At 40.2% G+C, this 26,212-nt stretch overlaps 2 protein-coding genes across 4 annotated transcripts; one reads left to right on the top strand and one right to left on the bottom strand.

Annotated features, from left to right (window-relative positions):
* Positions 1-892: 892 nt before the first annotated feature.
* LOC6038101 lies at positions 893-10,915 on the bottom strand. Its single transcript, XM_038253277.1, has 4 exons — positions 10,471-10,915; positions 4,439-6,679; positions 2,035-4,384; positions 893-1,978 (listed from the first exon to the last, which is right to left on the bottom strand). Exons 1-4 carry the CDS (start codon positions 10,787-10,789, stop codon positions 958-960), a joined length of 5,931 nt encoding a protein of 1,976 aa, XP_038109205.1. The 5' UTR covers positions 10,790-10,915; the 3' UTR covers positions 893-957.
* Positions 10,916-16,612: 5,697 nt separating this feature from the next.
* Positions 16,613-26,083, top strand: LOC6051870. Of its 3 annotated transcripts, none has more exons than XM_038256485.1 (5): positions 16,613-16,792; positions 16,880-17,976; positions 24,036-24,551; positions 25,169-25,336; positions 25,394-26,083. In XM_038256485.1, exons 2-5 carry the CDS (start codon positions 17,866-17,868, stop codon positions 25,505-25,507), a joined length of 909 nt encoding a protein of 302 aa, XP_038112413.1. In that variant the 5' UTR covers positions 16,613-16,792; positions 16,880-17,865; the 3' UTR covers positions 25,508-26,083. The 3 variants fall into 3 exon arrangements, with proteins under 3 accessions (XP_038112413.1, XP_038112412.1, XP_001868233.2); XM_001868198.2 differs by having other exon boundaries at positions 16,614-16,792; positions 25,169-25,333; XM_038256484.1 differs by having other exon boundaries at positions 25,169-26,083.
* Positions 26,084-26,212: the final 129 nt, after the last annotated feature.

Genomic DNA, 26,212 nt, shown 5'->3' with positions numbered 1-26,212 from the left:
TTGGATGGGTCGAAAAGCGGAGCAAAACAAACACGGTGCGGTGAGTGGTTGAGAGTCATGCTGTGCTGGGCAGTGCGACAGGTAGACGCAAGTTGATCGATTTTGGTTCGGCTTGTTGTAGTTGTGTGGATTGATTTTTGTAGATGGTGGAGAGGTTTGGATCATGGATCAAGCGGTTGCATACATGCTGGCGATTCACTACACGATTATGGAGTCAGCTCTAATGCAGACGTAACAATCGAGTTTGAATTGCTTCTTGTTAGTGTCACTTTTGTACTTCACTTAGCTTCATTCGTATTGCGTCTTGTTAGTGTCACTTTTGTACAACAACAGGTTTCATTCGTATTGGATTATGTATTCATCCACTGCGTCTTGTTAGTGTCACTTTTGTATTTGAACAGGCTTCATTCGTTTTGGGTCATGAATTCATCCACTGCGTTTTGTTAGTGTCACAGGTTTCATTCTATTTGGATCATGGATTCACGATTCACCACTGCGTCTTGTTAGTGTCACTTCTGTACTTCAACAGGCTTCATTCGTTTTGGGTCATGAATTCATCCACTGCGTCTTGTTAGTGTCACTTTTGTACTTCAACAGGCTTCTCCCGTATTGGGTCATGGATTCACGATTCACCACTGCGTCTTGTTAGTGTCACTTTTGTACTTCAACAGGCTTAATTCGTATTGGGTCATGAATTCATCCACTGCGTCTTGTTAGTGTCACTTTTGTACTTCAACAGGCTTCATTCGTATTGGGTCATGAATTCAACCACTGCGTCTTGTTGCATCTGAAAAGTTGTTTTTGGGCTGAGACTGGGACAAAGGTCATCGTTTTAAAGTTGCAGAGTTCAGGGCTTTCTTCCAATTCTACCGAAACCTAGAAAAGTTCCAAGTAATCGTCGCATAATAAGCTTTATACAAAGAGAAAAATATAAATCCAAGAAGCACAAGTTACCACTCACTTACTAACCACTCCCTGCTGCTGCTGCTGCGCCGCCTGCCACCGTATGACGAACCGCCTCAGCGTCAGCACGATGTAGGCCGTGCTCTCGTCCATCCCGCTCGCCAGCAGCTTCTCCCCCAGCGACTGGCAGTCCTCGGCGTTCGCACTGCCGTTCAAGAGCACGTACCTCACATGCCAGAACTGCTCCTCGAACAGCTTCGCAAAGTACTCCAGCATCATGTCCAGCACTTCCTTGTTGATGAGCGCGATGTTTGCCGGATTTTCCTTTGTTGTCTTCTCCAGCAGGTTCAGGAATCGGGACAGCGTTTTGCTCGAGCTGCGCGTCGAAAATAGTGGCAGCAGCTTGAGCAGCATGATCAGCACCGATCGGCTGAGCTGCTTCATGTTAAACTCCTTGCGCTGGATTACGGCCGAGTACCACGCGTTGCTGATGATCCCGAGGAAGGCTTCGATCGTTTCAAAGTGGAAGCTTTCGACGTGCTCGATGCGTTCGCTCAGCCAGGTGAGGAAGCCGAGCGAGTTGAGCATCACTTCGCAGGACTTGGGGATCTTGACGATGCTGTTCAGGGTGTTTAGGATCAGGATGTTTAGGTCGCGGTTGGACAGGGTGGATCCGTAGAACTCTAGGAGGGCGCGGATGACCGGCGAGGTACGGAGGACCATGAAGTCTTCGTGCGTTTTGAGCCCGTTGTAGATGGTTTCCAGGATGAAGTGGCGATGGGTGTTGTGCTTGACTTCGGAGCTGTGGAACATGACGAGGAAGTTCGGGACGGCACGGAAGTCGAAGGTGTCCTTTAGCATGAAGTAGCGCGTCAGGGTAGAGTGGAGCTCGTTGAGGACGTCCGAGAGGACGTTGACGGTTTCCGCGATGAACAGGGATGAGAGGAAGGCCGGTTTTGGGATCTTCAGCTTGACGGTTTCCGAGTCTGCTGGACGTTTGTTGCCTCTGAGGGCAGCGAGACCGTTTTGGACTGCGGTGAACATGTGAAGCCAGAACTTGGAGTCGATGAATTTCCTAGAGAAAACGAATGATTAGTAACGAGAATTCAGATCTACCAGAATCTTACAAACCTCGACAACTCCAGATGTCCCTTGATGCGCACGATCACGCTGGCCGCCGCCAACCGCATATGCTCATCGGTACTAGCCAAGCAAGCGAACGGAAGTGCAAACGCTCCGACCTTCCCAGCCAGATCCAGCACGTCCGTTGCTTCCGGTGCGAACAAATACCCAAGCATGGGCAGCAAGAACGCTGGATCGTAGATCGCAGCCAGCACCTCCTTCTTCCCGGCGCAGTGCTCCAGTAGTCTCGGCGGAACCCGCTGCTTTTTGTCCTCGACGAAGCGCTCAATCTCCGACGCGGCCGGATAGCGACCCACGGAGGAGCCGTTCTTCAGCTCGTCAAAGTTGACCTCCGGAAGTTGCCAGTTGGCGTTCAGCTTGCGCCATACGGGGAAGCTCTGCAGGGTGTTGATCATTTTTTCGCGATTGAGGAGCGCGAATACCTCGGCGTTGTTGGTGCGGAACAGGGTTTGCTGGTTGGCGGAGTCCTGGCCGAGCGAGAAGTGCTTGATGGCGGCGTCACCCCAGAGGAACGGGCGGAACTCGTGTATGTGAACTCCGGAGCGTTCGTAGTGCTGGATGAGGGCCAGGATGAAGCGGTTGGTTTCGGTGAGGGTGGCGCCGTACGAGCCGAGCAGGATCGGGATGTGCTTTTTGTCCATGACGGAGTGGTTCTTGCGGGCGAGGATTAAGAGGAGGTGGACGAGGGATTTCTTGACCTTAAACTGGAATGGGACTAGGATGACATCTAGGAAGCGGGAGTGGGACAGGGCGAGTTCGTACAGGGTAGCGATTTCTGCGGGTGAACTGTTGTCCGCGTAGAACAGGTCTACGAGGATGGCGGTGATCTTCAGCAGGATGTGCAGACGTTCGTCGAGTCGGGAGGGGTTTTCAGGGGACTTTTGGGTGTCGATACCGGTTTTCAGGGCAAGCTTGCAGAAGTTAGTCCAGTTTGAAGTTTCGATGATCTCCTTGAACTCAAGCCCGTGTAGTTCTTTGCAGTTTAAGTGCAGCTTTACCCAGGAGAAGGTAGCCAGCACGATTTCGTTGAGCTTTTCGACCTCCTTCAGTAGGTCGTTGACCTTCAGCAGAATGTTGAAGAACTGGAGCAGTACGTTGAACACGTTGCTGTAGACAACCCTAAGCTGAGTCGCATCTTCTTTGCAGCTTTCAAACGCCTTGCGGTAGATCTCCATCATCAGCTTGAGCTGGTAAACCTCGATCGAGTCCAGCTTCAGCTTTTTCTTCGCGAAATCCACGCACTCGTTCTTGGGCATGCAACGCTGCAGCAGCTGTTGATTCGCAATCGTATTCTCCTTGTAGATAACCGCGGCCTTACCCGGTTTCTCGATCGTCTTGTTCAATCCACTCTTGAACTCGTTGTAGACCGTCCCAAGCAACTTCTTATGCTCTTCAGAGTCCTCCTTGAACACTCCCTTCTGGAACGCCACGTTCATCAACGGGTAGATCAACTCCTTCTTGCTGACATTCCCCGGAATCAACTCCAAGAACGCCGCCTCCAACCTCGAATCTCTCGCGAGCAAAAAGGCCGCCAACTTCACCATCGGCTTACCAATTCGCTTGCTCTCGAAGAAGCACCGGAACAGATCCTCTTCCAAGTGTCCAACATTGTGGCTGAACGTCCCCAGATAAGCCTGCAGCGCCGTCTCCAACGCCTCCAAGTTCAACTCGTTCCCATTCTCCCGGATAAAGTCCACGTAGATCTTCGACAACCCGCGCACGGTTTCCGCCTCAAGGAAGTGATCCGGATTCGTAGCAAGCTTGTTCAGCCCCGTCGTCAGCAGGTTGTAATGATACGTCCGTTCATTCTTCGCATCAATGAACCGTCGATGCGACAGTTTCGAGTAGTGCCGCAGCAGGTTCACGCAGTGACGTTCGTTAAGTTGGAAGATTTCCAGCAGTTTCGCGACCAGCATCGCGTCCAACTCTGCGCTGTCGGACGACGACTCCACCGAAGAAGAAATGATCTCGTTGACGATCTTGTTCGAGTACAGCACGGTGTGCTGGGCAAAGTCCGCCGTAGACTGGAGCTTCTTCATGAGTTCGTACACGAACGCCGTAACGATGGAAGCGGGCGATCCCGACTTTGATTGCTTCGCAATCGTGAATCGCTGGAAGAGTGCAGGGCGGTGGCAGAAGATGTGCCGCACGACTTCGCCGAGCTTTTGGTCCGATTCGGGGATGTCGACCTCGGCAGCGATCAGCAGATCGAAGAAGTGGTTCAGGTAGAAGAGACAGGTGGACGAGTAAGTTGCGTCGAATTGGTCCAGCTCGATCAGGCGGGACGCGTAGAAGATGACCTCGTGGATGAGGTAGACCAGGTCGCAGCGGGTTAGATCTGAACGGACAATTTTATGAGCGATCTAGATTTATTTTAATTTTACATGCTTACCTTCCGTCACCACCTTCTTCACGTTCTGCTCCTTCGACAGCAATTGCGAACTCAATCTCCCGAGGAAAGTTGTCTCACCGCACTCCTCCAACGACGGCGTCTTCCCCTCAACGATCCACTCAGTGAAGTAGCTCCCAAACTTCCCCTCGACACTCTTTGCGCAGTGCTCCACAATCTCCGGATGCGGCAACAGGTGAAAGTATCGCAGCGCAACGGCCTCCAGATAGGGATGGTACTGCGCCGGCTTCTTAGTCGCCGGATGGAACATGTAGATCAGGAAGTTGTCCGCCACTGGCAGTTCCTGGGGTTCGTCTTGCAGGTCAACCTGACCTTCAGCTTCCTCCTCAACGCGACGAAACAGCTCGTCCAGGTCAGTTCGGCGAACCTTTTCGAACGCCTCGTTTACCAGCGTGTGATCTTTGGCCGCCGGTAGGTTTTGACGTTCGGCGGCGCGGGCGAACGAGAACGCCAGGTAGGACACGAGTTCGGGGACGATTCGGGGCTCGACGGCGAGTAGGGATTGGAACCAGACCTCGATTTCGGTCGCGTTATTGCCGAAGAGGGTGGTGTTTTGGAACAGGGCGATCAACAGGTTGGTAGCTTCGCGTTGCATGGGCGGGTCGCCGTTGAGGTAAACTTTGGTCAGGAGTTTCAGGACGGATGGGAAGAGGTCCGAGTTGAAGGCGATAGACTGGGGTTCCAGAGCGATGACGACCTTGATGGCTTTAAACTCGTACGGGAGGTATTCGTGCTCGAGGGCGCGGCTCTTGTAGACCGGATCCAGGATGTTGCGGTACGCGGTGATGAACGAGGAACTCTCGATGTACGCCGGGAAGGCGCGGATACAGTGCAGCAGGATGTCCATAACGTGCTCCATGGCGATGTACGGCTTGCTGACGGATTTGTCCGATCGGTGGTTGATCATGGCGGCCATGATAGCGTCGATGGACGGGAACATGCCGAGGATCTGGTTAATGACGTCGAATTTGACCTTCTTCAGGTCGAACTGATCGAGGTTCTTCAGTTTGGGAACTTCCTGCAGGTACTTCTCGCACTGACTCAGCATCACCGCCAAAAATTCCATACAGAAACCCGTAGCGATCTTCTTCTCAATCGAAGTCGTGACAAACTCCAGAATCGTTTTCGGCAGCGTCGTCTTAGTCACAAAGTTGGACACCTGCTTGGCGTCCGCGGACGTAAAGTGTTTCGTAACTTCCACCGGATTCGGTTGACGAATAATCTCCAGCACAAATTGACGATTCTCCAGATTCTTGGTCTTGAGCAGCGATCCAAAATTCTCCAGCACTACCGGCAGCACCTCCGGACAAACGTCGAACATCTTGAGTACCAACTTGCGCTGATGCTTGTGCAGCTGACTGTTCTTCAACGCTAGCAATATATGCTTATGGCGTGAGTTGACCTTCCCCAAATCAGTCACCTTCGGCACCAGGTGATACTTCCGTGACGTCAACAACGGCAGCACCACCTTCTCGGTCGCATTCATCACCGTATTCCTAACCTGCTCATCAACCCCCTTCTTGTCCGGACCAACCCACTCGTACACGTTAACCAACGCCTTCAAAATGTCCGTACTAAACGTCGTCCTGTAAATGTACTTGTCGATTTCCGAAGACCCCAACACGTACTTCTCCAGCGTCTTCATCACCAGAATCACATTTTCCGCACGGTCCCAAATCAAATTCCCCACCAACGGACTCAACAGCTGGAACCGACTCAACCACGCCCGCACCAGTTCCGACCCCGTCTCAATCAAAAAGCACAGATTAAAGTCCACGAACACCCCCCGCAGCGACTCCAACCCATCTCCCGCGTTCTCCCGACACTTGCCAATCTCCATCTCGGGCAAGCAAATGTCCAGCAACCCAAGAATCTCCTTCCCGTGCGCCGCCGGATCAACCACCAGGATCGCCTTCAAGATCCGGAAGCCACCCATCAGCAGCTGCTCGTTGCGACCCTTCAGCAATGCCATTATGCTGGGTTTGTACTCTGCCAGCAGCGTCTTGGCGCATTTGGCCGCGTAGTCGGCGTGCGTTTCGTCGTAGTTGACGCTCTCCAGCAGGATGTAGTGGATCAGCTGGAAGAGGTCCGCGATGTCCGGGAGCTTTTCCTTGTCCAGCCCGGCGAGGATCTTGAGCAGAGGTTTGAAGGTGCCACCGGCACGGATAAAGTCCACCGCGTACGAGGGGTTCTGCTGGATGGACTGGGTGAAGTGACGGATGACTGCAAGAGAAAGAGTTAGAAATTTGTTAAACTAATGTTTTATAAAAAGTGAAAATTTATAGGGGAGAGTGGGGAGACTTGATCCCCTTTTTTTGTATCGCACATAACTCTGTCAATTTCTCACAAAACTATGATCTTTTTGCATGAATTGAAAGCTTAAACATTCAACTATGTTTGGCTGATGAGAGTATTTCATCAGATAAATTCTTAGAAAAATGCCAAGCGTTTTAAAAAAATATTTTAAACCGGCATTTTAAAAATGTTGGGGGTAATTTGATCCCCCTTTCAACATTTTGAAGAAATCTTAAGCAAAATGTTTCTTATTAATCCAAACTTTTTATTTTCTATAAGATACAGCAATTTCACATTAAACCTGTACGTTTGTGTTCAAAATATAACAAGTTTAGCATGTAAAATATTTAAAAACTTAAAATTTTCTTTTTTAGACCAAAATTGAGCATGTTTACAAAAGCTGGTCATTTTTGTTTACAAAACTTTTGAAAAATGGTTCAAACTACAGTTAGTTATGTACAACTATACTGAAGGAAACTATGTACGAAAACCCAGCCAAATTATTTAATCTTGAGGCTGATTCCAGTGACTGTAAAAATGCAGGGATCAAGTCTCCCTAAACGCACTTTTTTAAACAATTGATTGTAAAAATAGTATGACGATAAATTTAACGTCAAATGCGTAAGGGTTTTGGAGTTGATATGTTTATCAAACAATTCATGTATAAAAAATATTTTTTTGAATAATTTTTGAGTGTTTTCTATACTTATCAAAACAAAGAAAAAAGATCTCTTGGAAGTTTTTTGCAGCACTTCTTCGAAAAATGTGTGTAACTCAATCTAAACATTTTTTTATTTTTTTTCTTTGTTTTCTACAATGAGTTTTAGTCAATTTCGCACAACTTTCTAGAACAAAGCTAATTGTTTTACCCACATGCTGACGAGATACAGGCTTGGGATCAAGTCTCCCCGGGGATCAAGTCTCCCCACTCTCCCCTACGTTTTTAGAATTGAAAAATACACAACCTTCTTGAAATGTGATAAAAAATGTCCAGCAAAACTTTGGCATCAATTTACTCCGATGGCGATTACAAACCACAAGTTTTTGCACATAACCTTTTAAAAATTTTTTGTAGACATTTGATTTGGGCAAACTTTTTTTTAATCTTATGGAAGAATTATCATGAAACTTTTAGGCTTATTTGAAAAAAAAAAACTAACCTAATCCACCTATGTGGTTGGAGCCTTCCTCACTCATTACCAACAATGGCTGCACACAAATTTCATCTATTTTTTAGATCCAGAATAAAAAAGTACTTCAATATAACTTAAGGGGCCATATCTCGAGACAGGGTTGCCAGATCTTCAATGTTTTGGACTCGTTGGAAAGGTCTTTCGATAACCTAACCAACGATGGGTCGACGTTTTTTTTTTTACAAAGTTCATTTTTAGAGCAGGATTATAGCCTTACCTCAGTGAGGAAGGCAAAACGATATTTTTGTTTAACTAATAGTTTAATTGGGTACTAAAATCCTCTGTCAATTTTTATGTACAACGGTAAAAAAACACGATTTAAAACCATTTCTGATCACTTTTTTTTCATTTTTAATGCAAAAAAAAAGAATTGCAAGACAACATTTTTTCGATGGATCAAATATGGTCCCCTTGGAACGAGCTGTCAAGTAGGAGATTTTCTGTCAAGAAAGACCGCGAAGTTAATTTTTCAAAATTTATTTAAAAATCCATTTTAAACTCTTTGCGGTCGTACAAAGGGTCATTTTACTCAGAAAACCCGATTTAATCCCACCTGGGGTGAGATAGAGCCTTTCTTACTAAAGAATATAACAATGGTAGAACTTTCTTCAATTCATAACATCGACTTTGTTTATTTATAACGTCAGCACAAAAGAAAGTCTTATGATGAAAGCAATGTATTATAAATGATATGATTTACAAAGGAAATAATAAACGCAATTTTCACCAAAAGAATATTTTCAATCGTACAATATGTTTGTAAGTTTGTAATCAAACAAGCGTTTATGACAAACGCGATGATAGCAAGCTTCCCATGCGCCAGTGACAACGCACACCGCGGTTTTGGTTTTTTAGCTTCGGTACGAGCCCTTTTGTGTGTTGGTATTGTCCGTTTTTTCAAAGGTACACGCCGTGTGGCATTTCAGAATATGCCGCAGACACTGTTGCCAGTGATTTTTTGCCCGCGAGCGAGAAGACCATCGCCTCTTCAGCACAAGGCGCCGTGTGCGGTGAGCGCGAGTGTGGAGAGGAAAGGAATATAAGTTCTCTCCCTCTCTCGCTTGCGATCAAAGCTTTCCTTTTTCACCCAACAACAAGAAGCAAGCCAAGAACTTTCGAAGAAGATCCCCACTCTCTAAAAGCTCTTTCAAATTCACCTCAATGTTTCTCAAGATTTAAATCTTTTGCCTCTGATCTAGATAAAATATTAGTAAGGACACAAACCTCTAGACCACCACACAACAAAAATAAATGACAGAATTTAAATCGCATAATGGTCTCATGTCGCAGGTTTCAAAACAAATACTGGACAGTTATGTATGTAATGATAATACTAAAGAGCCGAAAAATATACTTTATATACTATACGATATCTATAGAAGAAAATGAAAATCGATAGGGCACCCAACACATATTAGAGTATATTGGATCCTAATAACAAGACGCGCCAGCATTAGAAGCTCAACTTGACAACTTGTCGACGTGGCGACGATGCGACGATGCGTCTAAAATCGATGCAGTGTGATTTTTTGACGATTTTTCCGAAGAAAATTCATGCTGAATCGACATATTTACGAAGATGAAAATGACGTCCAGCCTTAAAGTAAAACCTATACCTTTCTTTAGTAAGAAAGGCAAAATAAGCATTATCGATGTAAACAATAATATCAATAATCCGAGCTTTACTTTAGGACTTAATTCCCAAAATAAGTACAGTCCAGTCTCAATTATCCAAAGTTTCGATTATCCGAAGGTTTGTATAGGACTTCGGATAATCAAATCACCAACAAAAATAGTTTTTCGTACTTTTTTATTTTCTTACTTTTAACATCAAATTCTAGCTCTGCGACCGATTAAATAAAAAATGCATTTTCTCCAAGATTTCTCAATATTCGATTATCCGAAGTAAGTTTTGCCAAGACTTTCGGATATTCGAGTCTGGATTGTATCTATTTTTCATTTTTTTTCGTATGTTTTGAGGACAAAAATGCAAATCTAATACCGAAGCATAAATTAAATTGAAAAATTAACATGTTTGAAATAATCGATTATTTAATAATCCTCAAATTAAATTTTAAGTCCAGACCTAGGTCCAGACCCAATTATCCAAAGTTTTGATAATCCGAAGATCGATTAGATGGGACTTTGGGCAATCGAATCATGTAAAATGCATTTTAAAACACTTTTTTCATCCAAATGTTGAAACCTAGGCTTGTAATTTAAATTTTTATATTTTTTTTTATTTTGTTTGCTTCCCCCCTCGACTTTGGTCAGAGCCGAGGGTCATAAACTTCAAAAAATATTTGCAACGGCCTTATTTTCTTTGCACAAAATTTGGTTTTCTAAACCGTTACAAATTTCAATTTACATATTTCGTTTGAAATATGAAAAATTACTGAAAAATTATCTTTTTGTAGATTTTTTCAAAACTTATGAACTTATAAACTTTGTTTATTAAATTATTTTCAATAAAAAAATAACTCAAGATTTTTTTGTTTTTATTTGGCCAGTAGAAGGTTAACTCACCGTCAATCGCAACGGAACCCTGGTTCAGCTTCTGCCGAAAGTTCTCCACCAGCTTGTTCGTCGGAACATCCCCACCGGCAAATCCATTCTCCTCCTTCTGCGTCCCACCTTTATCCTTCGCCACCTTCGCCTTTTTCACTTTCCGCTCATTCCCATTCTCCCCCGGCCCACCGGCATGCACGACCTCCTTCTTCTTTGCCTTCTTGACCTTCTTCCCGTCGCCACCACTTTTCACTCCCTTTTCGGTTTTCGCTTTTTTGCCCCCGAACGGACACTCCCCGGTCGAATTTGACTTTCGCTTCATGGCTGTTGTGGTCATGCCGGTTTGGAGACACTTTTGAACACTTAATTCACCGGATTTTTTCGTGAAATTAACTAAAAACTGAACGCTGCACGAAACGCGGTACGCACGAGAAAACCACGCGGTCGAAAAGTGCGACGATCCTCGAACTGTCAACGCGAGAATGAAGGAATCTGGGAAAAACAAGACGATCTCACGCACACCACCTTGCGTTTGTTGGTAAACATTGCTCCGTTTGTGGCGAGTACATGGCGAAGGCAGCGCCAAACAGATGAAAGGTGGAGTATAAGGGAACTAGAGAAGGGAGTTCGTGTATTGATTGGGAGGTGGTTGGTGTCGTGGGAATTGGACCACGCGACAGTGAAGCACGTGCAAGTCTCCTGGAGATTTAATTTCATTGTTCGTAGTTTTTAATTTAAATTACCAGACTCGATTATCCAAAGGAACTTAAGAAATTTATGTTTGTCTTGGAGCAATTCCATGTCAAATAGGGAATCGGTTGTACCCGACCCTCTCCGATTTCAATGAAACTTTGTATACATGTTATCCTAGGCATATATGAACCATTTCTGTGTATACGGAGCCAGTTCCACTCGATAATGACATTTGAGAAGGGCGTAAGTGTTTTAAATATTTTTGTATTTCGTAATTTAAATATTGCTGTACCTCGAAGCCGTTGCATCGTATCAAAAAGTGGTCAAAGACAAACTTGTAGGAAATTTGACGGGCTTTCCGAAAAAAATACACTGAAAGAAAAAAACACTCCACTTTTATGAGATTTTTTGATTTTTAAGTTTAAAAGTCAAATTTAAAGGTGAGCCCACGATTTTTTTTCGTTCAATTTTTTTGTCAAAATAGCCTAAGATGTTACAAAAAGACTCAAGAAAAATGCAGGATGGAGCAACTCACAAATAATTTACTGAAACTGTTTTTTTGAAAAGTCCTCTAAACGTCAAAATTTTCAAAAACCAAATACGGGAATCGATTCTCCAGACAATTTTACATAAAAGTCTCCATATTGACCATTGTCCTAAGTTCAATCCTTGTGAAGTTACAGCGGTTTTAAAAATAAAAATGTTGAAAAAATAGGTTTTTTGATGGTTTTTGGGAATTTCTATATGACAGACTTGATTTTTTAGTCTCGAAAATATTTTTACCGGAAAGCTCGTCCAATTTCCCATAAGTTTGTTTTTGACCACATTTCAATTGGATGTATGGGCAGATATAAGCTAATTTAATATCCAGGTTACTATACTACACTGAAAAAATATTATGTTTTCAGTTATGAGCAATGTAATTAGATGTAAGCCCATACATCCAATTGAAATGTGGTCAAAGACAAACTTATGGGAAATTGGACGAGCTTTCCGGTAAAAATATTTTCGAGACTGAAAAATCAAGTCTGTCATATAGAAACTGTCAAAAACCATCAAAAAACCTATTTTTTCAACATTTTTTTTTTAAACCGCTGTAACTTCACAAGGATTGGACTTAGGACAATGGTTAATATGGAGACTTTTATGTAAAATTGTCTGGAAAATCGATTCCCGTATTTGGTTTTTGAAAATTTTGACGTTTAGAGCACTTTTGAAAAAAACAGTTTCAGTAAATGATTTGTGTATTTTTTTAAGGTGAGTTGGTCCATCCTGCATTTTTCGTGAGTCTTTTTGTAACATCTTAGGCTATTTTGACAAAAATTTGGAACGGATCACCTTCAAATTTGACTTTTAAACTTAAAAATCAAAATATCTCATAAAAGTGGAGTGTTTTTTTCTTTCAGTGTATTTTTTGGAAAGCCCGTCAAATTTCCTACAAGTTTGTCTTTGACCACTTTTTGATACGATGTTTTGGGCTGGAATTGCTCCTTGTTGTTTATTGTTGAGCTTGAATATGACCCCAAAAATTGAGTCGCAGAACTCAAATTTAATATTAAAAATAAGAAAATAAAAAAAACGTTTTTTTATCATGATTCGACATTCCCAAGCACCATACAAACCATCGAATAATCGAACTTCGGATAATCGAAACTTCGGATAATCGAGTTGAGGCTGTATTCGAATTTGATTATGGAAAAAAAAATGTATTTTTGTATATTTTTAATCAAGCAAATGGTTTTATTTATATGAAATTTAATTTTGTTAAGCTCAGCTAACTCGACCAATTCTTCTTGCCAATTCTATTTGTTTAATATGTATGTAATTGTTTTACACTTAAGCAAAACTAAATATTAGTTTTTAATAATATTTCAAAATGATTTTACATAAAATTATGTGTAAACTTTTGTTACCTATTTGCAAAAAATTGTTAATTCAAAATTAAATTTTCAAAACAACCTATGAGTAAGGGGTGTTTTCTCTGCAGATAAGGACTTTTGAAAAATTAAACTAGAATTTATGTTTAGTTCTTCAACTTCTTAGTATTTCAATTCAAGTCATCATTAAAATTTCGGGCACATGTGTGTAATTTATGCATGAAATATGTACCTAGAGAAGGGATTTTCTTATCGAGTTGGATTCTTTGGTAAAGTTGTGGAAATATTTGGTCATTCTTAAAAATAATTCCTAGCTGTTTAAAAGCCTTCGAGCACAAATAGGAAATGTGGTTTTTGAAAGAATGTTTCGAATCCAACAACACGCCTAAATCCTTGACAAAAAAGTCACGAGTAAGTGGGTTACCAAGAATTTTGTAACTGAAAAACGTTGGGCAGCGTTTACGGGTGAATGTAGTAATTGTCGAACATTTAGAAGGATTGAGAATCATCTGATTCAAGCGGCACCAGGTTTATCGGTTCATCGTAAGTAGGTCAAATACCGATGCAAAAAGGGTTGTGTTAATCAATGGCTTTTCGAAAACTAATCCGAGATATCGATTTCTCGTTTTCTTTGTTCCAAAGAAATTTTGATAATTTTAAGCGGATTGGATTGAAATGGTAGACTCAAAGAAGATGTTTCAATATTCCAATTAAAAGTAAAAAAAAATCATTCAAAATTCTACCAAAATAAGAAGAAAAAATCAAAATAAACAACATTATGCTGTTAATCTACACTGTAAATCTTATTTTAATTTTTTCAAAAAGGTCAAATCAATCAACACAAATATAACGAGACAAGTTTCACACACGTAGATTCAGCACCACGCATGCACGCACGTAAATAGACTCCAAACATATGTTTCGTTACGCAAGAAGATAAGTGCAGACACACGCATACGCGGACGCATCAGCGCATGGTCTCTTCTAATCCACACTTGAAAGATCAACCAACTCGATGCATTGCGCTCGTGCTAAGCTCAAGAACAGATCGGTGAAGATCTCCCGGCTCTGCCCTGCATCCAGCGTAAAAGGTCTCCCGTCCTGTCTTTTGATGCATGCAGTGCATTGCCTTAGGAAGATGCACTCTCTTATTATATTTTTACGCACGCATTTTATTCTCCTTCTAATGCCGTCGTCACAATGATGCTGTGAAGCTTATTTATATTTTTGTCATTTCTTGATTTTTGGTTTATGTCTCTAATGTGCTCGCTGCATGGTGCTGCTGATGCATTATCATCATCATCAGCAGCAGTATCATCATATGGTTTTCCCACTAATGTTTCTTGACGGTAATTGGACGGATTTTCACCAATACATGTGTTTTCACCGCAAATTTGAAAATTATTCCCAAATTACGATTGATTTTTTCTACTCTACAGTTTCAGTATTAGGTGAACTCATCTTGAAATACAAATAGCCTGACATTTTTTTTGTTAATTCTTTTCTTTTTTTCTTACAAAGGAATATGTAAGGGACCATCCATAAACCACGTGGACACTTTAGGGGGGGGGGGGGTATGACGATTGTCCACGATCCATACAAAAAAGTTTTTTTTGTATGGAAAATTGTCCACGAAAGGGGGGGGGGGGGGGTACGAGATTCCCAAAAAAGTGTCCACGTGGTTTATGGATGGTCCCTAAAGGAACAGCATCTAATTCCGGCGTGCCTCTTGTTGGCATGTCAGAACTTTGACATTCAATTAAAACTAATTAAAGGCTTTTTCAAATTCAAATCGAGTGATAAATAGTTCAATAAGAAGTGAACAAGCAAGTTTCTGTCAAAAGTTTTGCATAATTAGTTGTTTTAATAATGAAAATCAGCAAATTGGATGGAAATAGGAGCGAGTGCTTAACCTGCCAAACCTGCGAGAATTTACCCTACATTAGCAATCGTGAAAAGTGACGAAGATATCGAATTAATGCTTATTAAAAAATCTTTGGAGAAACTATTTAATGTGTTTAATACACAAATTCTGGACCAAAATTTGAAAGGGGCTGTACGAAATTTCTCTTACGGTCTTTCTTACCATTTAAACGCGTGTGATGAAAGGCCATATGAGCATTGCATCTCTTCGCAGTCTTCAGCTAAGTTGTACCCTGGAACACAAATTATAAGCTCATGAGGTTTTTGAAAAATCCAAAATTCGTTGAAGGACTCAAAAATGCCAAAAACCAAAACGCACCCATTTAAACTTTGAAGCCGGAGCGCCAGGTCCTGTCGCAACCAATCGGGATCATATTTGGGATTCTGACTCAGTGCACTTAGGGGATCATCCCCTAAAATGCCCGCAAAAAAGTGTGATTTTGTTACATCCTAAGGAGCAATGTCAAATGTTATAGAAAAGCTGCATAATACAGCTAATATAAATTGGATTATAAGAATCTGCTTCCAGTTTTCTTTTCGACTCTTGAACTGTTCATACAAATTCAACGCTTTTTTTTGCAAAACTAATTTTACATTTTGCCTGTTTTTTGTTTTTGATGTTTCATTAAAATTACAAACTTGAACAATTACACAGAAAAAAATCAATTCTTGTAATCGTGAATGAAGTTCACGAATGTGAGAACAACGAAGGAATTTATTCATGAGTATGGTGAATTTGCACTATAAACGTGAATATATTTCTTCGTGGTTCTCGCGTTCGTGAATTCAATTCACGATTTTGAGAATTGACTTTTTTCCGTGTAGGTCGATGCAAATATTTTCGAAAGTTCGTGTTGCCCCCTTCAATATTGGCTCAAAAATCATTCAAATCGTCAATAAAATTAGAAAGCAACAAGCCAGCTTTTCTGGCGTTATTAATCAGTTTTAGCATGATTGAACCGGTGAAAGTGTGGAAATTTTTGTTCTACCAAATAAACTTTTATATTTTTGTTTTGTGGTTTTTTTTTTCTATTTTTGATTTTGACGGCCTTTGTATATTGTTTAGTATTTTATAATTTTTGGTTTTATTAGACCTTTCCTGGGCTGATTTGAATTATTACTCTTTTTCTGGTAAGTTTTCCGTTTTTTCTTTACTTAAAATGTTAAAGGATGTGAGTAAAATCACGGTCAAAGTGAATCTGTAAAAAACGACATATTCCAAAACATTGAGAAAGTCACAAGTGCACATGGAATAACAATTAAAGCACCAAAATTATAATATTTTTAAAATAGGATTTCAGCTCACTAACTGCCTGACCCTGATTTTTGGTTGGGCAGTTATTCAAAAGTTAAGCCATAGTGCACGATTTCCTCGATACGTAACCATATGATCTTCAAATCATCACATTTTCCATTTACATTTATTTCCACTTGTCCCATTCCAGTGATGCCAGTTTCACTCATCTTCAAATCTTCCCTACACTTGACACGATCAATCCTCAACCTGCTAATCACCACGATCAACTCGGCAGCCCTGCCACTCTCCGTCGGGAAAACGTTCTCTCACGCTCGCTCAAAAGGAAAATCCCAAAAGAAAACTCCTCAGAACGGGGACTCTCTCTCACAATCTCTGCGGGGAAAACTCTTTCCCATAATTTTCCCGCAAGACATCCTCCGATCAGTCTCCGTCGGATCGTTGCGTTGCGAGGTCTTGAAAATTTCCGGGCTGGTTTCTTGTCGGTGTCCCATGTCGGGATTGAGGGGGTAAGAGGAGCACATTTTTTTGTGGGTCAACATACCTTGGTCCGCGATCGGTCAGTTTGAGCGAGGGGAGCAAAACGATTCAGGTGAGCTTGGTGATCGCTTTTGGGGCGGGCGCCATGTTGGAATAGTTGAATCTAACCTCACTCTTTTCTGTGTATTTTGTTATCCAGGTGTGTGCTCCTGGAGTGCGAGCGCGGACGCATGGTAGCTGATTGGCCACATGGCCTGCTGCAGGCGCCACACCGGTTTGTGACCTGGCCGGCTGCAACTGGGCGGCCATCTTGGATGTGTTTGCAGTGAGGTGCATGCAAGGATAGATTTTGCAACGCAACGGTTTGGATTGGATTGACCGTGCCTTGAGGAATTTCACGAATTTCATCACGCATTGCGGGGAATGGTCAGTGGAAGACGGAAGACAGACAAAAAATACTTTCGAATAAACATGTCACCGAGTTGTGCGATTTGGTGAATGTTTAAAATTGCGACCTCACACTCTTAGGGGAGTGTGTCACGGAAAAGCAGGAAGAAAATCGCACGAAAAACAATCGTTTGAAAAGTCGCGAAAATCTTCGAACATCTCAGAAAAGGTGAACCATTTTCCACCGTACAAGTGCGTGTGCTGATGATGATTTTCGGGAAGAGAGCGCTCGCGTGAAGTAAAGATCAACTTCACTTAGACCATTTAGGCTAAAAATAGTCCAAAGAAGGGATATTTATAGTTTAAAACAACACACGAACCAAAGTAGAGTCGTGGACGCGTGTTCGAACCTCCCTGGCTGGCCGTGGACTCCGTCGAGGCCTACTGAGGGAAAATAAAAGGTGCGCACTGTGGGTATCAAATTTTCGGTTCTGCGGGAAAGTTACGTACCGAAATAGTCCGAAAACCAAGCGAGAAACACAAAAAGAGAAAAATCATTGCGCCTCGCATTACATGCTGTGTTTTCGTTGAAGAGTTGAGTGGAAATTTCGAGGAAAACAACAACAAAAGCTGGCTGCAAATTGTGTCGCGTGAAAGGGGAAGAAAAAACACGCGGGTGGAAAACCAAAATAAAACGCACAAAATTTAATCTCAGCCGGTTGAGGCGTAGAAGAACTCGCGTTGGCAGGCCTGGAGAACGTGTTTTGTGATATCGAACGGAGCCAGTAGATCGTCGCGATGGGTTTGGAGGGGGTCCAGCCGCGCTCGAATGGGACCAACGGGCTGTACTCATCGTCACTGCAGTGGTACTATCTGCCCAACGTGGACCATTCGAGCGAATCGATACAGGTGAGTTAAGCTGGTTCCATTTTTATGATTTTTCTAGCAAACAAATGTTTTTTTCCTCAATCCTCAATTAGTTTTATTGGTCTATTAGAATAATGTATTTGTATGAAAAAAATCGTGGCAAGGATTATAATTTAAAATAGATTTTCAACAATAAACTAAGTCAACAGGCTACATGCCAAATACATTTAAATTTTTAGTATTTTTGAATGTACTTTTGGCAAAATTATGTTAAATATTTATGTCTCCCCCTTTAAGAATTTCCTAAAAAGTAATAATTGAATTATAAAATATTTATGTCCCTTTCCTTGACAAAAACTGATATACAAAAACTGTTGAAAAATGTGTGCAATGAACCTATGTTAAAACTCAAATTTTAGTCATTTTTCGATATTGATACTTGACTTCAGTTTATCAAAACAATTGTAACGTCTTTCATTTTTCCGTACAATCAATTTAAAAATATAGCTTTTTCCCTCGTTGATAAACATTTCTAGAATGGTGGGACTCGTTTGACAATGTTTTAAATATTTGTGCTGAACGATGTTTTGCAAACATTTTTTTTGTTGAAAAAATGATTATTGATGTCTGATCACTGAAACATAACATTACTGGTATATTATGCACCCTACAAAAAAATCATTGAAATCGGGGGCGGGCTTATAGTTACAAAATAAAAGCACAATGTATTTGAAACCAGAAAACACAATTGATCAAATAACACATAAACTCACAAGCTTGAGTAAAAGGGGAATTTCCTTACATATTCCCCCTTTTTCTCGAGCTTGAGAGTTTAGATGTTAAGAAGGGGTAATATGACAGTTGTGAACACAATTTTGAAAACTGTCCAAACTAGTAAACAGTTTAATGAATTCAACTCAGTAGAATATTATTTCTCTGTAGAATATTATTTCCCTTATTTGGAACACCTACAAATTTAAAAAAAACTTGCGGAAATCTATCAACAAACTTTTCATTTGACCTTCATATTTTAAGAGATTTGCTCAGAAATTTTTCTGAGCATTTCAATTGGATGAGGGCTTACAGATATAAGCTTAATTACATTGCTTATAACTGAAAATAGAATATTTTTTTCAGTGTAGTAGAAAACAGTAGTAAATTTGATTACGTAAATATAAAAACGATATAAATCAAAAAGCTGTCAAAGGTATGGAAAATTGGACGAGCTTTCCGGTAAAAATATTTACGAGACTGAAAAACCAAGTCTGTCATAGAGAAAATGCCAAAAACCACAAAAAATCCCGTTTTTAACATTTTTATTTTTAAAACCGCTGTATCTTCCCAAGGATTGGACATAGGAAAATGGTCAATATGGAGACTTTTATGTAAAATTATCTGGGGAAACGATTCCCAGTATCGGTTTTTAAAAATTTTGACGTTTAGACCACTTTTTAAAAAAACTTTTAGTAAATGATTTTTGTATTTTTTTAGGAGAGACATACCATCCTGAATTTTTCGTCAGTCTTTTGGTAACATCTTAGGGTATTTCCTCAAAAATTTTGAGCGAAAAAAAATCGTGACATCACCTTCAAATTTAACTTTTAAACTTAAAAATTGAAAAATGACGTAAAAGTGGCGTGTATTTTTGTTTCAGTGTATTTTTATCATAAAGCCCGTCCAATTTCCTACAAGTTTGTTTTTGACCACTTTTTGATACGATGCAACGGCTTCGAGATACAGTAATTTTTAAATTGCAAAATACTAAAATATTTAAATACCTTACGCCCTTCTCAAATGTTATTCTCGAGTACTATTGGCTCCATATGCACAAAAATGACTTATATAGGCCTAGGATAACATGTCTACAAAGTTTCATTGAAATCGGAGAGGGTCGGGTACAAAAGCACCAGAAAAAATCCTGATTTGAGCTGGAATTGCTCTATAAGTGAAAATAATCAGCAAAGGGTTATTTAATAATGATGAGAGTTTTGTTGCCTTCTATCGGACGGGGAAGTAAAACGTCGGTCCATTTGCGTAAAAGAGGTTTGGGTGACTCACCACACATAACCTTTGGACCCTAGAAATGAGCAGAAACTTGCTACAGAGACCACAAAAGACCCGGGGTCGTTAAAGTGGATTGCTTTGCTTTGAAAGCTTTTAGGGTAATTCCGTTTTCAATCACTATTAAACGTCAGTTGATGTTTATATTCGGAACGAGCAGGATAGACTCTTTGTTTTCACTTCGGCTTCGGCCCTATTACAATGTTTTGCTAGATTTCGATATTTACGTGAATGATGGATAGACTCTATAACTTTAGCCTAGATCACGTTGAATCTGGATTTTTCCCACGCAAATGTTTTCTTTAAAATACAATTCATTAAAATGTCTCCATATTTAGCCAAATTTGTCCATTTGCGTCAATTTATTCAACCTTCTTTGAGTACTTGAGAATTAAATCACAATGAAAGAAATGAAAATCAAGCAAATTAAAAAAATCAGATGTCAAGCCTCATTTTCGGAACTTCTGAAGCAAAAAGTATCGCAATAGTTTTATAAATCATTACAGTTATACTGCTCCTGGTCGCATGAATGTCCCATATGCATTTTTATCGCTTTTGAGTTACTGATGCAGTTTGATTCAAAATCGTGTGCTCTTTCAGAAAAGCCTACAATATCCAGTACTTTATTCTTGGAATCAGGAGGAAATCCAGTTTTTTCGCGAAAATTCACCACGTAACCTTGTGTGTGGGACAAACTTCATATTAAGTGTTAAGTGTAAAACAAAATTTTCATTTTTTGCGTCTTCCAAAAACATCCAAAAACAAAAAGTTAAATTTACATTTAAAAGTTACATAAATGATTGAATCAGATCAATTTTCACAATTTAGGCTAATATTTGTAATAAAGTGTCTATCGAAGTCAGCGCGGTTTATGAAATAACAATTTTCAACAAAACTAGTAAAATAAACCTCTATGAAAAAAACATCAAATTCAAACATATATATAATTTCAATTAAACTCCAAAGAATCTATGGAAATGTTTTTTTCCTAAGTAAAATTTTGTTTTCAATGTGATAGCCCAACATAAAAATCAGAAATAATACTAAAATAGTAATTTTTGATTAAAAATATAAAAATAAACGTTAACAATGTTTTTTTAATGGTTTACAATCAACTGTTTTTTTTTGAATAAAAATTCCAATTTGAGGCAACAGTTTTTTGCACCAATTTATTTTTTGGGAGCCAGCAAGCGTGGTCGAATCGTTACGCTGTCCGCTTGGCAAGCGGGTGATCATGGGTTTGATTTCCATCTGCTACAGCATCTCATCGGATGGGGAAGTAAAACGTCGGTCCCGGCCTTGGTTGTTGTTAGGCCGTTTTGTCATTCCAGCTGTAGGAGTCTTCTCCCCCATATAATTACACAGAACTAAGCCTGCTCCGGTGGAATCGCTGGTGGCGGTTCGACTCGCAATCCAAAGGATGAATGGTTCCTTGAAGTAGAAAGTGGTTTGGGTGCTCTCCCCATTCAAGCTTTTGAACTCCTAGGTTCGAGCAGAAACTTGGCATAGAGACCACAAAAGAGCTGGGGGTTGTGAAAGTGGATGGTTTGATTTTGATTGTTGATAATATTTCACGGTATTTGGTTGAATTTGTCCACGGTATTTGGTTGAATTTGTTCCATTCCAGAAAAAAAGATTAAATAAGAGATTAAAAATATAACAATAAATAAATATATTCTTATTGATTTAAAATTTCAACGAGCTGAATTGAACGAAAACAAAATAAACATTATTAGTGCCATGAAGTTAATAAAATGAATAACTTCCGTTTGAATTTCTGGAATTCTTGGGAAATAAACAAATTTCCCAGAAAACGAAATGTTTTTATTTTCTGGAAACCCCACGATTTGTTTCCCGTGATGGGAAATACGCTCTAGTAAAAATAAATAAATTGGCTAAATGTCAATAGATAGAAAAGAGACAAAATCGACATAGCCAACATAAATGTGCTTCATCTTGCTGAAAGATAGTATCAAAATATCATGTTTAAATGTTTTTTTGCCTCATTTAATGAAAGTATTTTCCTTTTTAACCATGACGAAATTTAAAAAAATATCAACTTGTTTTTTTTTTCGAAAAAACCAAATTATTTTCAGAATAATTTGTTTAAGCTTATTTCTCTGTGATAGTCAGTAAAATCCAGCTTTATACATTTGAGCAAAACTGCCGTTTTACGGCGATATGATGTATACGCCATTGAGGTGATTTTGCTATGGACACGATTTTCTGTTTTTATTCATTTTTTCAATTTAAAATGACTAATTTTAGGTCTGCTCTGTAGAAACTGTTAAAAAGTACAATAAAAATGTGGCCTCTACAAAATTTCTTGTTTTTTCCTATTCTCTGCGATTTTAAACCACAAACATCATTTGGCCGAAAAAATAGCAATAAAAAATCACTATTTTTCCTGCCCAATGATGTATGTATACATTGCTCGATCAAAGCGATCAAAGCTGGCTTTATTTTTTGTGCCAGCTATTTTGATAGCTTAGTGAATCCCGTAATGCATTGTCCACGTGGATACTTTAAGGGGGGGGAGGTATTAGGGAGCGTTCTTTTATTACGTAACACAGTTGGGGGGAGGGGGGTCGGAGGCCGTGTTACGCTCCATACAAAATTTTTAAAATTTGTATGGAAATTTTGTTACGAGGGGGGTCTAAAAATCGTTACGTAATAAAAGAACGCTCCCTTAGCGATTGTCTATGCTCCATAAACACATTTTTTGCATGAAAAATTGTCAGCAAGGGAGGTGGGTGGGTCTAGAATTTTCAAAAAAGGGTCTACGTGGATGTGGATAAGGTGTCATCCATTAAGTACGTCACATTAAAATCAGCCAAAATTTACTCCACCCCCTTTGTCACGATTTCCCTATGCTTTTAACACGCAACGTCACGCTTTCTCAAAACCCCCCTCTTCCCTCAGAACGTGACGTACTTTATGGATGATGCCTAATGGACGTCCCCTTAAGAATTAAATCGAAATAATGTAATAAAAAATTGCCCAGTCTTGATATGGTCCCAATACCTCAAATCAATATTCAAACAGTATTGAATTTGACTTCTATCAATTCCAATGTATACATACATCATGATGAGTAAAATTGGCGTATACATCATTGTTTGTTTGCTTAATAAAATGAGCCCCTGAGGAGCTTTTTGAAAAATTCTTTCGTCAGGAGGTAGCTTTTAAGATTCCTTATCAGACTGTACAATAAAATTGAAAATGTTCAAAATGGCGTATACATCATATCGCCGTAAAACGGCAGAAAAGTACAAATCTAGATTTTAATTTGGAAAATTTTCACAAACATAGGAAGCTCCATAGTAGGATGGCTCGAGAAGGTCGATTTTTCAGAACATGTATTTTTCGGTTTCTTTTAGGCCCCTAAACAACTCCCCGAAATTTGGGAGCGATTGGTTGCGTTCACACTTTGCGCATTGCATTTCAATTATGTATGGGAATCAGTATGGGAAAATCCTCTTTTTTAAATTTTGATTTTTATTATTTTTATTTTCCACTGAAGTTTTCAAACCAACACAATAGCGTTGAAATTGAGAAAATTCTCTAAAACTATCCTGAAGAAAGTATTGTGCTATCTTGCTACTGTCAAAAGATACAGCGTGCTCAAAACTGGTCTAAGTCGCTGTATCTTTTGACAGGAGCAAGATAGCACAATACTTTCTTCGGGAATGTTTTAGAGAATTTTCTCAACTTCAACGCTATTGTGTTGGTTTGAAAACTTTAGTGGAAAATAAAAATAATAAAAATCATAATGTTAAAAAAAGAGGGTTTTCCCAAACTAATTCCCATACAAAATTGAAATGCAATGCGCAAAGTGTGGACGTATCCAATCGCTTTTAAATTTTAGGGGGTTGTTTTGAGGCCCAAAAGGCATCCTAAAAACTATGGTCTGGTTTGATTTGATTATTTTTTATTTTTTATTTTTTTTTTCATATAACGACGAGCCAGTCTACTCCATAGCTTCACAGCTTATAGGCACCTATAAAAAAAAACTCTTGGAATTCCAATTCTCTTTCCAGCCCAATTCCAAACTGTTTCCCGCGCTGTGGAGCCCTTTTCCAACGTCGCAGAGCTGCGACGATTCCATCTCACCCCTTGCCGATAGTATTACCGACCTTTGTGACCAGTTTACCGACCTCACGCTATTCGGCCTGGGCCGGAACCAAACCCCGAACCATTCTACGACCCAAGGTCAACTGCTCCAACAACATCACCATCACCCTCATCATCAGCAACAGCAGCAACCACAGCACATCGCACAACCTCTGGCCAGTCCCAGAACCTGTAACGGGTATTCCAACGGGCTGGAGTGCTTGAACGGGCTTGGGAATGGTTGTAACGGGGCTGGAACTCGCTTGAATGGGTCGCTTTTGGGCAGCGGAGGGTACACGGATCAACACCATCTTCAACATCAACATTCGCTGCTGGGGATCAACGCCGGACAGCAGAACCAAAAGTACAGCAAAATTCCTCCGGCTAACTATTTGTGCCACTTGTGCTTCAAGAAGGGCCACTACATTCGAGATTGTCCGCAGGTGAGTTTTGTTGAAATTTTTTTCGAAAGTTAATCAAAGAAAATCTAGGTAAATTGACGTAAATAAAGAAGTAATTTAATGTAAATAAAAGTAAATCAAAGTAAATCATTGTTAACATTCCAACGCCCAAGGCTCCAAAAAAGTTGGAACGGTAACTTCAACTCGCTGGTTCTCGGGTATAACTAAACCAATCAAGATGATTCTTCTTTCCAGTGATTTGTTAGGATGTCTAGATGATTCTAGAACTTTGCAGAACTTAATTTGATCAAATCTGTAATTTATGCGATCAAAACCATCGTTCCAACTTTTTTTCGCGTGTAAAAAAAAATTCACCAAACATTCCGCGGAGGCAGTCATTTTTAAAAAAATCAATGTTCAAATCAAGTTCTGCAACATTTTAGAATCATCTAGACATTCTAACAAATCACTGGAAACAAGAATCGTCCCGATTGGTTGAGTAATGCCTGAGAACCAGCGAGTTGAAGTTACCGTTCCACCTTTTTTCGGAGGCTTGGGCGTCCGTGTAAGTTGGACATGCGTTGGGCGTTCCAGTGTTAATCGATTAAAATGAATCGAGAAAAGATAATCTAATTCGCTTCAATTGATTCTTTCAACAGGCTCGTCCCAAGGCCGAAGGCAAGACGCCGTATCAGGGCAAGAAGCGTTGCTTCGGCGAGTACAAGTGTCCCAAGTGCAAACGGAAGTGGATGTCGGGAAATTCGTGGGCCAACCACGGCCAGGAGTGCATCAAGTGCCACATCAACGTGTATCCGCACAAACAGGTTGCACTGCCCAGAGGGCTTGAAGTACGGATACATAACGATTTATTTCCACAATTTCAGCGTCCCTTGGAGAAACCCGACGGCTTGGACGTTTCCGATCAGTCCAAGGTCCATCCGCAGCTGCTGTGTGAAAAGTGCAAAACACTTGGATACTACTGCAGACGAATCCAGTAGTTGTGAAGATCAACATTTCACTAAATTGTGAGAAAAAGGGCCAATTTAAAAAACAGTGTTGTGTTATCCCTTTTATGCTAGACTTTTCAAAGACCATCATTCTCAAACTCTTTTCCGCGAGCATTGCTTGAAGTAAACGAAGCTATAATTTATGTTTTATTTCCCCATTATGTATTCACGACAGTTCATTTAAGCACATGATTTAGTGCAATTTTAATCCACGAGGATAAGGAGAGGACGAATGTGCCATATTATAATTTTCTTTTTAAATCGAACGAATAAGCTAAAAAACAAACTAAAAAAGTACGCCCAGCTGCCAGTTGAAAGAAAGCTAATCTGTATATAGTAATGTTCTATCGTGTTCGTGATTTTTTTTACCTTGTTTGTGCTATAAACTCTATCGAAACCATTATATATAATCTTGAACTTTAGAAGGTTTTTTTACCGCTGAGCGAAAGAAGAAAGAAGATTACAGATTGTTACCGTACTACAATACCAGCAAAGCAACTTTGTGAAACTATGTGCCAAAGAATATCTTTATTCAAAAACGAAACAATAAAATGCGAACCAAATCGACGAATTGCCTTTTATTGTTTAATGAGATTGCGTCCAAATCTGGAAGTAAGATAAAATACCTATACTATGATTTTTTTCAACTGTGTTTTATTTCTTTGTTTGCTGGAAATATTACACTACACAAGCTGA

This window comes from Culex quinquefasciatus, chromosome 2 (assembly GCF_015732765.1).
Source record: "Culex quinquefasciatus strain JHB chromosome 2, VPISU_Cqui_1.0_pri_paternal, whole genome shotgun sequence".
NCBI lineage: Eukaryota > Metazoa > Arthropoda > Insecta > Diptera > Culicidae > Culex > Culex quinquefasciatus.
Note: the sequence above shows the minus strand (reverse complement) of the source record. Positions and strands in the feature narration are given on the sequence as shown.

Coding starts and splice junctions, on each gene's coding strand:
- LOC6038101 (XM_038253277.1), bottom strand. CDS start 10,789: ATGACCACAACAGCCATGAAGCGAAAGTCAAATTCGACCGGGGAGTGT. Junction 6,680..10,470: donor GGGTTCCGTTGCGATTGACG/GTGAGTTAACCT, acceptor TTTCTCTTGCAG/TCATCCGTCACTTCACCCAG. Junction 1,979..2,034: donor GGACATCTGGAGTTGTCGAG/GTTTGTAAGATT, acceptor CGTTTTCTCTAG/GAAATTCATCGACTCCAAGT.
- LOC6051870 (XM_038256484.1), top strand. CDS start 17,866: ATGGGTTTGGAGGGGGTCCAGCCGCGCTCGAATGGGACCAACGGGCTG. Junction 17,977..24,035: donor ATTCGAGCGAATCGATACAG/GTGAGTTAAGCT, acceptor TTCTCTTTCCAG/CCCAATTCCAAACTGTTTCC. Junction 24,552..25,168: donor ACATTCGAGATTGTCCGCAG/GTGAGTTTTGTT, acceptor TTCTTTCAACAG/GCTCGTCCCAAGGCCGAAGG.